The 13,283-nt window shown below is 31.7% G+C and overlaps 1 protein-coding gene across 3 annotated transcripts in view; it reads right to left on the bottom strand.

Annotated features, from left to right (window-relative positions):
- Positions 1-419: 419 nt before the first annotated feature.
- LOC117102145 overlaps positions 420-13,283 on the bottom strand; it is a 41,084-nt gene continuing 28,220 nt past the window's right edge. For 2 of the 3 annotated variants that reach the window (XM_033242352.1, XM_033242354.1), the window contains exon 4: positions 420-1,075. In XM_033242352.1, the coding sequence (XP_033098243.1) occupies positions 893-1,075 (183 nt within the window). In that variant the 3' untranslated portion in view covers positions 420-892. Of the gene's footprint in view, positions 1,076-7,873; positions 8,674-13,283 lie in introns of those variants that run through there. The other variant, XM_033242355.1, reaches the window with a different exon arrangement.

The raw sequence follows: 13,283 nt of genomic DNA, 5'->3' as shown, positions 1-13,283 counted from the left end.
ATCAAACAATTTTGATTAATAAACATGAAATTAAATGGGATGGAGAAACGAAATTTCTTGGCATTACCACTGACGCTAAGCTAGCATGGAAGCAACATATTAATATAATTTGCAATACCATTTCCAGAAATATTAGCATTATTTATTTATTTATTCTGGTTTATTATTAAAACATTTTGATTTTGCAGCACAGGCTGAATTGCCTAAAAAATTTACATCGGTAAAACAATACAATAGGAAAAAGGAAACACAAAAATGACAATTAACGATCAGAAAACAACCCAACATCAATTAAGGTGGAACCACTTAATGAATAAATTAAAATATACTTTCCATTATTATACCTGTTTATTTTTCAGTTTTTGTATTTTATTTTTATTTTAATGGTGGCCACATCTTAAAGTTTTTCTTAAACTTATTGTGGTCTCCATCCACATAGATTTTTTGAATATGTTTGATCATGTATATGTTTGTTTTTGTTCATTATGTGGAAAATAAATAAATAAATCAATCAATCAATCAATCATTATACAAAATTGCTAACTTCATATAATACTTTAGTTTTTCTTTACCTTTCTTACATCAACATAGCTGGGCCGTTACACTCTAGTCAAATTTGAAACCCTGTGCCCCTGGATAAGTTTGGCAACCACATTCATTGATCGCCTCTTTGAATTACAAAAGCGTGCTCTCCGAATTTGTGCAGGGGTATCATTCCCGTTTCAAATTACTGTTTAACAAATTTAATGTCTTAAATGTCTATGATTTGAATAAATTCCTAATTGCTATATGAATATAAATTCAAAATTATTATTATTAATATTTTGTTTTGCTCTGAGATTTAAAATCTCAATATATTCAATTTATATAGTGCTTAAAAAAATAGGTTGAATTACCTTCCTGTATTGGCTAGGGCTACAATAAGACCATCTCCATTTATTTTCTGGTTGAGCGAGTCGGCATCAAAATTCTCCATCTTATTGCTACCTTCTTCATCGTCACTACTGTTTCCCATTCTCGATTTTGTTTTCTGTGATGAGGTGTCACTTTCATCTTTAATGTTCATCACTGGCATCTACAGCGAAAGGAAAAAATTATTCCATGTTTTTACACTTTTCCAACTTAGACAGGACAACTTAAGACTTGGCTGGTTGGGCGTATACGGTAGTGATTTGGTCTTTCAACATTGATGTCGGAATTCCGAAAGCTACGCTGTCCTTTCGCTTATGTCCTTAGGCAAGACACTTTATGCACGTTGTCTCTCTCCACCAAGATGTATAAATGGTTACCTGGTAGGCATTGTGTCTACTATGCGCTGACGGAGCAGCGGCAGTTAAGGAGTATGTTCCAAAAGCATTATTTCGGATGACCGGGGGTAATAATGTGCAGGGCATAGATACATAGTGATTTGCTCTATGTTAAATGTATTTATTATCTATTACTACGGTAGTCTTTGTTAGGGAATGCACAATGCGAAGCTGGCTAAGCTAGTAATAGATTAGGTACGAGTCAAGCCTCAATCTTGCTTAAAATGCTAGAGTTTCAACCCGGCCTACTGAACATGACACTTATCAGGGAACAATTACAATAATAACTAGACTTACTCTTTGCCATAATGAAAAGTAATGTTAAAATTAGAAAAAAAAAAAAAAAAGGTCTACCTTAAAAAATAACCACGAAAACAAAAAACATAAATCATGAAGAAAATTAGGAGCGGTTTGGCACAGCGGTAGCGCTTTAGTTTCTCAACCTCAAGACCGGGGCTCGAACACTCGCTGTGCATTTCGTTTCTGAAATTATCTGGTATAGGACGTTTTCTTCTAAGTGGTCCTCGAATTCATACCCTACTCCGGATTGTCACAAAATGTAATCATTTTTTTTTAATGGACCATGACAAACTATTATGGAAAGTTTCCTAAATCCATTAATATGTTTCTTAAGGTCTGGGGCGTTAGAAAATAAAAATAAAATAAATAAACATACTAATTTCCATGTAACTTGGTTAAACGTTCCCGAAAGTTTCATTCAGGTAAAATTACCCATTTTTTAAATATCCGGTGTAGGTTGTGTACTTTTAAATCGATTTCAATAGTCCTCACTTCAAAAAAAATAAATAAATAAATAAAAAAATAAAAAAAAAACAACAACGTATTCTTACACATTAGTGACCTTTATATTTTAAATATTATTTTATTCTAGATTTTTATTATTATCATAATGCAAAAAATGATGTACATATTTAATTTTGACTTTAAAGCAGCACTGTAAAAAGTGTGTCACCGTACATCCGGTGGTCAGAGGCATCACCCATTTCCCCAGAGGTATGTTTTGGGGCAGCCACTATTGGGCTAGTTATGTGGACGTATATTTAATATATCAAGGCAGGCACAGGCTCAGGTCGACACGGAACTGAAGGGAACTCAACTCAACTCAGCTCAACTCGTCGACATGAGCGCTCCGCGCAACTGAAAGGAACTGAACGCAACTGAAAGGAACTGAACTCATGTCGACTTTGAGCAACTGAAAGGAACTGAACTCATGTCGACTTTGAGCAACTGAAAGGAACTGAACGAAACTGAAAGGAACTTGGCTCATGTCGACTGGCAACTGAAAGGAACTATTGGCTAAAAACATTTTCCCCGCGAAATCCCATCAACTGCAAAATGTCTGTAATGTTTTTATTAAGACATGTAATTATTTTAAAAAGTGTATCTACTTTATTTTTTTTTTTTTAAATGTCGACCGGCAACTGAAACAAATGGTGCCTGTTTGATTAGTCGACAGAATTGAGTTTTTAAAGATTTCATTTTTTTTGAAATCTCATCAACTGCAAATAAATGTTTGAATGCTTGTAAGATTAGACTTGTGGTTAAAAATAATGAAATTATTTTTGAAGTTTACTCTTTTTTTTTTTAATTTAGAAAAGTGTATCGCATATTGGTCTATTAGAAATTGGTTCATGCAAAATCTAGTGAAACAATTAAAACAAGAAAGGTCTTTTTCTATATGAAAAAACAAAAACAAAAACAAAACAAAAAACAAGTATACACGAATGCATTTTATACGTGACAATGTTTACATGAATCAGCTGTCAAATATGTTATAAAAATGTATTAATTTAATATTACGCGAATGAAGCAGCATACTTTTTATAGAATTCATAATTTAACACTACACTGCAGAGGGACGTTCTGAAAAAGAAATTTAGCTTTTTTTGACCTAGGCCTAAGCCTAGGCCCTAGATAAATGTTCTACTGTTAAAGAATGTGTACAAAACTAACTTTAAAAACAATGCAGACTCCAAAGAATTTTTGGATTATTTATAATTCGTAAAAATGGATTTTGGAAGCGAGATCTGCATGCCAGTTAGTTGTCAAGTCTTTTACTCGTCGTACGTAGAGTTAGACGTAGGCTAGTAGGCCTGGCATAGAAAGCCTGCACTCTAGGCCTAGCCTAGGCTAGCTAGAATATGGTAAGTATATGCTGTATTATTATTATTATTATTATTATTATTATTATTATTATTATTATTATTATTATTATTATTATTATTATTATGCCTAGCCTAGTCCTATTTGTTAATGTGTTAGAATAAAAATCTGGCTTATGGCTTATATTTTTTAAAATATAGAATAAAGTAATCTGCCATTAACAACACATTGTAATATAATATCTTTTTTCAGGTTATGCATCTTGATTACGATTAATATCAGAATCAACGTTTTCAGTTCCTTTGAGTTGCGAATCAGCATTTTTTCGCGCTTTTTTCAACTCAATTTGACTCATGTCGACAAATATGTGCGACTGTCAGTTTCTTTCAGTTGCGGTTAGTTGCGTTGAGTTCCTTTCAGTTGCGCGGAGCGTTCATAGTCCAGCAAACTTTGGTTGGTTGCTTTTTTTTTTTTTGCTATATTTTTTAAAAATTGGATATAATGTAGAGTAGACATAGATAAATCAAAAAATTATGTGCAACATTTTTTTTCATTAATGTGTGGGTGTGTGTGTGTGTTAGTATTATGTAACCATATTACATGCTGTGATTTATTTATATTTACCTACATCAGTGATTTTATAATATGCTAATGTTCATTATCACTTTCTTCATACTGTCACTCTCTGATGTATCAGAAACACTAGACAACAATGGAATGTTTCTCCTTTCGCTTCGCAGTTACACATCTCAGTACACGGAAGATTATTTCTCCTACACATGCATGTATTATTTGAAAATGTACTTATTGAACAGGTACATCTGCTAAACTCAGCAACTGCTTCAGGGGGATCCTGCTTTTCTGACAAGACAGGTCTTAATTTACCATCTTCCATAAACCAGCCAAGTTTGCATGGATCAGGGATTTCTGGATGAATAACAGTATCCTTGCTCCATATATTGGCCTGCAGATGTGCATGCAATGTATGCTGATATAAGGCTTCTGCAGTTGGTGGCAGCTCATCTACACCTTGATTGTTTGGCAGAGTTTTGAATCTTTTACATCGTAAAATTGAGGCATCTTTTAGCATATACTTTCTACGTTCATAGAAGACTACATAAAAACTCCTTGCATCCCATTCTCACATTTAATGATGGCATATTCCCTTTCCCAAGCTTGGCCAAAGCATGTAAACATGAGGTGGTGATTTCATAAACACCGTAAGGGCTGTTTTTTTCCAACACCATTTATATGCCCTGTAATAATTTTGATCACAACCGGTGATAGCATGAAAGCCTGATAGTGTCACTGCTCTTTCTGGTCCAAATGATCGTATATGGACTGAAGAGCCACTCTTCTTCTGGTTTCAGCGGTACCTCTCAATATTCACACGGCAACATGTCAAAACAAACACTCTAGAGCATCTTCCAACAACAGCTGTAAGCACACAAGAAGAAGCTGATACTCCTAATGATTCTCCATGGCATAGAAGTGGCCTCTGAATCTGGGAATGATACAGACTGGTTTGTATTGATCTTCAGTAGACTTCCACAACTTGGCATGAATACTGGAATTTGTGTAGTCTTCTCGGAACGAAGAAAGTATCTGCTAAAGATGCCGCAACTTTACGATGGAAAAGATTCAAAACTCTGCCAAACAATCAAGGTGTAGATAAGCTGCCACCAACTACAGGAGCCTTATATCAGTATATATTGCATGTACATCTGAGTAGTTGTGTAAGACACTTGAGGCTGTTTATTGAGAATGAAACTGTTTATTTACATATGACGTAAACAATAGAACAATGGATATGATATATTTATGAGGGTATTTTTATGATTTACAATTGTTTATCAATATAATTAGGCTGGTATAATAATTTGTGTAATGAGGGTATGGTGACGTAGTGTGGAAAGGCTGAATTTGATTGGTTCATGTAAAGTACGATTCTCATTGGCTGAGAGTGATAACGGTGACTTGATTATTTTTTGAATGACGTCATGTGCGGGTATGGTGACTTGAATATTCCGGTAGAATGTAAACAGGATTATAATTAATTTGATTGGTTCATGTAAAGAACGAATTTCATTGGTTGAGAGCGATGATGTGTTTGTTTTTTGAATAGTCCGAATCAAAACGAGAATAATAATGAAAATAATGATGACAAAAATAATAATAATAATGATTATGATAATAATACTGGTATAAACGTAAGTGAGGTCATATAATTTTAGTATTCGTTTTAGGTATATATATTTTGAAGAAATAGCGTTATTCGAGGGAAAAATATAAGCATGGAAACTGAAATAATTGCCCGAGAAATCAATTCAGCGTTTGTAGCATATAAACTAGGCAATGATATGGAATATATAGGGAATATGAACTGTAATTTTTTTCAAATATTGCGAAAAGATGTATAAAGCGTGCAATGAACATCTTTATAATTTGACAAGAGAAGTATCGCTTGATGCAAATGAGAATATTGAGATGTTTTTTAAAGACGTTTTAACAATGATGTTTAGTGATAACATTATAAACTGGGACCTTATAATTATGGTTTTTGTGTTTGGAGCGAAGTTAGCTGTGTTATGTAAAGATAGAAACAGAATTGATTTGAGTGATCAAGTAATACAGAGTGTAGACAAATTCGTGGAGACGGAATTTTTGGAATGGATTAATTTGAAAAGAGGATGGGTAAGTCACTTTTTTTTTCGTGTTAACAATCATTGATTAATAAATTCAAACTGCAATTTGTTTCTCTCTCTATATTTTATATCTATTTATTTATTTTCAGAACAATTTTGATCAATCGTATACTGAATACAATAGGATTACAGAGACTCCTCTAATCAACGTTTCGCTGGGGATAGCGTCAAGTCTGATAGCAACTTTTTTTTCTATTCAAAACATTTTGACAAGGATAATATGTATAAAGTATGTTTCGCCTATCTAAGTAGATCTAAAAAGAACTGTTGTTGTTGAGAATGTCTCAACGTTAAATAATAGTGATAATAACTTAAATGATCTCTCGAGTGTTCTAAAAAATGCTTAGTTGACTGATAAGTTGACTGATGACGCATAGCGGGGTTTTCTATTGACAGGCCCAGTCACGTTGAAGTCTGACGAATAATGGCATATAATGGAAAGATCGAAACATGCGCTGGTACGTATGACGTCTGAGTGAAATCAATTATTTAAAAGGAATATGGGTAAGTCACTCTTTTTTTTTTTCGTGTTAACCATCATTGATTAATAAATTCCAACTGCAATTTTTTCTCTCTATATATTTTACATATAATATTTATTTATTTTATTTAGACCTATTGATTTATTTATTTATATATTTATTTAGTTTACAATAAGATTACAGAGACTCCTCTAATCAACGTTCCACTGGGGATATCGTTAAGTCTTATAGCAACTTTTTTTCTATTCCTTTTGTCAAGGATGATATGTTTGAAGTATGTCTCGCATATCTAAGTAGTTCTGAAAAGAAGTGTTGTTGTTGAGAATGTCTCAACGTTAAATAATGGTGATAATAACTTACATTTGATGATCTCTCGAGTGTTCCAAAAAAGATAAGTTGATTGATAAGTTGACTGATGACGCATAGCAAGTTTTTTAAACTAGTGACGCGTAGTGGGGTTTTCTAATGACGGTCCTAGCACGTTAATCTGATGAATAATGATGTATAATAAAAAGATCGAAATATGCGCTGTACGCTGTAGCACATAAACTAGGCAATGATATGGAATATATAGAGGATACGAACTGTACTTCTTTCAAATATTGCGAAAATATGTATAAAGCGTACGATAAACATCTTTATAATTTGACAAGACAAGTATTGCTTGATTCAAATGAGAATATTGAGACGTTTTTTTTAAGACGTTGTAACAGAGATGTTTAGTGTGATATAATAAACTGGGGCCGTATAATTATGGTTTTGTGTTTGGAGCGAAGTTAGCTGTGTTATGTAAAGATAGAAACAGAACTGATTTGATTGATCAAGTAATACAGAGCGTAGACAAATTCGTGGAGACAGAATTTTTGGAATGGATTAATTTGAAAGGAGGGGGTAAGGGTTTTTTTCGTGTTAACAATCATTGATTAATAAATTCAAACTGCAATTTGTTTCTATTTTTATATTTTTTATGTAATATTTATTTATTTTATTTAGGCCTATTTACTTATTTATTTATTTTCAGAACAATTTCGATCAATCGTATACTGAACACAATAGGATTACAGAGACTCCTCTAATCAACGTTTCGCTGGGGATAGCATCAAGTCTTGTAGCAACTTTTTTTTTTCTATTCAAAACATTTTGTTAAGGATGACATGTGTGAAATATATGTATGTCTCGCCTATCTCAGTAGTTCTGAAAAGAACTGTTGTTGTTGAGAATGTCTCAACATTAAGTAATAGTGATAATAACTTACATTTGATGATCTTTTGAGTGTTCCCAAAAGGATAAGCTGATTGATAAGTTGACTGATGACGCATAGCGGGTTTTTCAAACTGATGACGCATAGCGGTGTTTTGTAATGACAGGCGCAGACACGTTGAAGTCTGACGAATAATGACGTATAATGAAACGATCGAAACATGCGCTGGTACGTATGACGTCTGATTGAAATCAACCAATGAGCGAAGCGCATTAACATTACGTCTGATGAGTAGCGAAAAGCCGATAGATATGTGGTCACATGGTGTCATGAGTGAAATTAACCAATGAACGATATGGTAAACTTTTTAAATGAGGGGGTATTTTTAATAATCGTAGTAAAAATGATATATAAAATAATGGTAGTAAATAAAAATTATAATAGTGAAAATATATTCCGTATTACACCTAGAAAGGAAAATATATTCCGAGCTAAAAAGGGATTAACCTCAAAATTGATCAGTGGTATGATATATTACAACAAACCAATAAAGTTGAATAGATGTTACAAGAACTTAATGGTGAAGATGTTTACGGTAATGGGGTAATGGTACGGATGAAAAATGATGATGGCGGAAAGAGAAAACAAGCTGAGGAAATAAAGATGATGGTACAACGCGCAGAGGAGGAAACAAGGGCGATAATGCAAGATTCCGACAAACATTACAATTGGTTAAATCAATATGAAGAAGTTTATTTGGATTAATAGCGCGATGAAAATAAAGATATAGGCCTATGCCTAGATGAGGATAATCTGTTTACCCAGCAAACCTAAGAGAATGATGAACCCTTTAATTTAGAAGAAAGAATAATGCTTAAATTAATTTATTACGCTATTATAGGCTGTTAGGGTTAGACAATTATTAGATTATTTGATATTTTACCAGTTTTGAATAGAATTTTTGAACATATTTTAAATAACGTATGGGAAAATATTAACGATAACGACTTATTAAGATTCGTTATTCAATCTAATGATTTAAATGTATATATTACAATACCATTTAGTCGCAGAGATCACTAAACACCTGATATTATTTTTTAATGCGATATTAAAGGTATTGCAATCTCGAGTTAATATTTTTGTAAATGAAACTTTAAAAAAGAACGTTCTTCATTAGAATGCATTAAAGCGTTTTAGATAGCTATTCCTAATTATCAACTCATTGTTATTTCTAAAGATAATTTAAATACTGTTATATTTAGTGGGGACTTCAAACAGAAACAAATTTATTTATCATCATAATAATCATTGATTTGAATTCTAGTATTACGGCGTTTTTTAATATTAGGTGTTTGTGTAACAAATGTTTTCGGTGTTTTAATAATAAGTTTTCCCAAAAAATGTAAATATGTGTGTAAATTATATAAATCGAGCGAATGTACAGACAATGTTAATTCAGATGTTTGAACAGAATGTATAGATTGTAATAGACTACGGCTCTGATTATTCACGCTTTCATTTTATCCCGACTTGACTATTGCAACTCTCTTTTATTTAACATTCCTAAAATCCAAATTAACAGGCTTCAATGACTACAAAACTCTGCTGCACGCATACTAACATACTCACTCATATAACCCCCATTTCAAAATATGTGCCTGGCCGCATACTAACATACTCACTCATATAACCCCCATTTCAAAATATGTGCCTGGTCGTTCCCTACGTTCATCTGATCTCAAAACATAATAATCATTGATTTGATTTCTAGTATTACGGCGTTTTTTAATATTAGGTGTTTGTGTAACAAATGTTTTCGGTGTTTTAATAATAAGTTTTCCCAAAAATGTAAATATGTGTGTAAATTATATAAATCGAGCAAATGTACAGACAGTGGTAATTCAAATTTTTGAACAGAATGTATAGATTGTAATAGACTTTTTAAAAAATCAGCAATGCTTTGATAATCATAAAATAGCCTTAAAGCCTAGGCAAACTACAATTTGATAAAAAAAAAACAATTAAATCATGTAAACATGTAGGTCCCTAACCGTATTCTTCGTAAGGGGCACAGATGCGATAGTTACTTTTATAGGGTTTGTAGGATAGATGTTTCCTACGATCGTAAATGTTTTATAAAACAGATCGTAGAACATAAAAAACAAAGAAAAGAAATTTAATAACTAAAAAGAGTTTAGGAAATCTGTAACACAATATTTTTTCTTTGATTTCGAGTGTACGCAGGAGACGGGGGAGCACAAACCAAATGTATGTGTTCCTCAGAAAACTTATGTTGAATGTATGACGTTGATTCCGATGAGTTTGATATCTGCGGTGAAAAGACGCTTACCTTCTATGGTGAATTTGCTTGCCAGGATTTTTGCGACTATGTTTTCAAAAAAAAAAAACCTCTTACAATGAAAACATAACTTGCATAGTCCACATCTTTCAAGGTTATGACAGCTACTTCGTACTCAAGTACCTACACAAAAAACGGAATCTTACCTGACATAGTCTCGAGGAGAGGGAAATTAACTAGTGATCGTGTTAAGAAAACTAAATCAACCATACTAAAGCGAAGGTATTGAAGCAATTATTTAAAGAGCGTTTGCTAATCTAACACTTAATTCATGAATTTGTAAATGAATGTAAATTCTATGATGATATGTATATTATTAGTTTGTTAGAAACATAAATAAATGAAAATCTATTCTTGCTTATTGCTGAAACAAAATTGTATGACCCTCTCTCTCTCATTACCTAAAATTTATATTGTAATCTTGTAGTGGAGAGCAGATACAAAACAACAACAGCAAGAAAAAACTGATAATAAGTGAGATATACTACGACCCGAAAATTCTGATAGTTTCAGAGGGGTAGAATCTTAATTTAAACTGATTACAATGGTAAAGACGACCATGATGACGTTGGTGATGAGGATGATGATACTGCTGTTGATGTTGATGATGTTCAAGAAGATAATATACAATATTGATGGATTATGCGAAGTATCAGTGGTGATGATGAGGATGCTGCTGTTGGTGATGATAACAATAACGAAGATGGAATCTATGATGGATATTGATGATAGTGACAATGATATTGATGATGGTGATAAAAGTGAGGATGATGGTATATGTTATTAGGATGCTACAGATGATGTTGATAGTAACTACGGTAGTGATTATGATTATTTTGACAACCATAGTGATGGTATTGATGTTGGTGAAGACAACTATGAGATGAATGTTGCAGAAAAATTGCAGAACACTTTAAAGTTTGTTAAAATACATTGAAAATGTTAAAATCACAAATTAAAATTAGAATAAAGTATATAACACTTATAAGCCATTCGTTTAAAGAAAATATGATTTTAAACTTCTGAATGTTAAAAAGGTAAAGGTTTATGTAAAGTAAATTAATATAAGAAAGTATAATACATACTCCAAGTATTGAAATACACGCCATCGTGTTGGGATTCAATATTTCGACATTAATTATGTCAACATCAGGAATGAAAAATTATCCATATTAGCAAGTTTTGTTTTTGTAAGTTTCTTTGATCATTAGAGTAAGAATACTTTGATCTTTTGTTTAAATCATTGATATGTCACCTACTAGAGGTAATGTTTTGATTGGTTAAACACTTTTGGTACTAGTATATAAGCTTGCTAATATGGATAATTTTTCATTCCTGATGATGACATAATTAATGTCGAAATATTGAATCCCAACACGATGGCGTGTATTTCAATACTTGGAGTATGAATTATACTTTCTTATCTGAGATTAATCAGTGGACCTTTCGGTAAATTAATATTGTGTAAGGAAAATAAAATTTGTGTCAGGTAAATAAATTTTATGTAAAGAAAATAAAATTCGTGTCCAGAAAATAAATTGTATGTAAGGTAAATGAATTTTTATGCAAAGTTAATGAAAATCATGTAAAGCAAAAAAATTTTATGTAAAAAAACAATGTAGAATCATATACATTAAAAAATAAAAATGTACTAAACAAAAAAAATTGTGTAAAGAAATAAATTTTATGTAAAGAAAATATAATTCGTGTCAAGAAAATTAGTTTTATATATATATATATATATATAAAATAAAATTCGTGTCAAGAAAATAAATTGTATGTAAAGTATTGTGTGTATCTATTCCACGATCGGTAAACAAATAATTTCAAATAATGAGAAAGATTTATATTTCTGTTTCATCGATAAGCAAGGCAGATTTTATCAATCTGTCATATCATTATAGTATACAAAAATAAGATATTCTCTTATATTTACAAAAGTAATAACATTAATTTACAAAATATACAATAATATCTTTAGACATTACAAAAATAAAATCTCTCTCTTATATTTACAAAAGTAATTACAATAATATACAATATATACAAAAGTAATTACAATAATTTACATTATATATACATCTTTTTTAAAGTTTAGAAAACACTTTTAATCTTTGTCAAGTACAATACTTTATCAACATGGAGAAAAATACTTGCAATATTATTAGATAAAGTGAAAAGTATTACCAAACATATCCATATGGCACAGTTTTAAATTCATCAATATTCTCTTATCATACTATTCTATAATCTTTAGTTAAGGTTTCATTTACAATTGTTCTTGATTTGGGCTTCTTGGTTATCCGATTAGAGTTTGATGTAGTGTTTTTCCCTGGGCCAAATCATATTGGTAACAGTTAAAAAATATATCTTCTGTGAATTTTTTTAATTGAACGTGAAACCTTTTACTGTGCAAACAGTTTTACCCTAGTATATTTTATAACAATATTTTTTTAGGGTCATCAAATACACAAGAAGAAATAAATTTCCGTCTTTGAGTCTACCTCATGTCAGTGGCATGTCAGTGGCCTCTAACTAATCTCCGGTAGGAGGATGACAATCTTCTGGTTAGTATAACTGTTAGTAATAACAACGCAAGATTCTGATCCATAATATAGAACACGATCATATAACTTATCTAACAAATTATATAATTTAAGATGGGTGTAGCGGTTGTGAAGAAGCCATCACTACATTTATTTTCTTATTAATTACATCGGTTTGTTTTTCACTTTCACTTTTTTTTTAGATATAAAAATTCATCGGTAACATGATGAATACGTAAAAATGCTAATGATTACTGTAAGAAAGGGGGGATATTATGTCTCCACCTAATGTGCTGTTATAGTGGTTCGGATAACGGTAGAATGACAGACTGTACACAACTGTTCCAGGTTGACACAATGGTAGTTTATTATTGCAGATGAGATTAACACTTTATCACGTGATCGTATTTGCTCAAGCCAGTATATCAATTCAGTAGATGAGTGATATTGTAATGAGTTCACGTAGAATAGTAGCGTACTGTACTGCGTAATGCGTAATGCGGTGCGTGGCGTCGGTTACACTATACTGTAGTAGCTAAGTGGTGGTAGTGTATGG

Source organism: Anneissia japonica, unplaced genomic scaffold (genome assembly GCF_011630105.1).
Source record: "Anneissia japonica isolate Jap-2015-1 unplaced genomic scaffold, ASM1163010v1 scaffold287617_len321496_cov130, whole genome shotgun sequence".
Taxonomy (NCBI): Eukaryota; Metazoa; Echinodermata; class Crinoidea; order Comatulida; family Comatulidae; genus Anneissia; species Anneissia japonica.
This window is presented reverse-complemented; position numbering and strand designations above follow the sequence as displayed.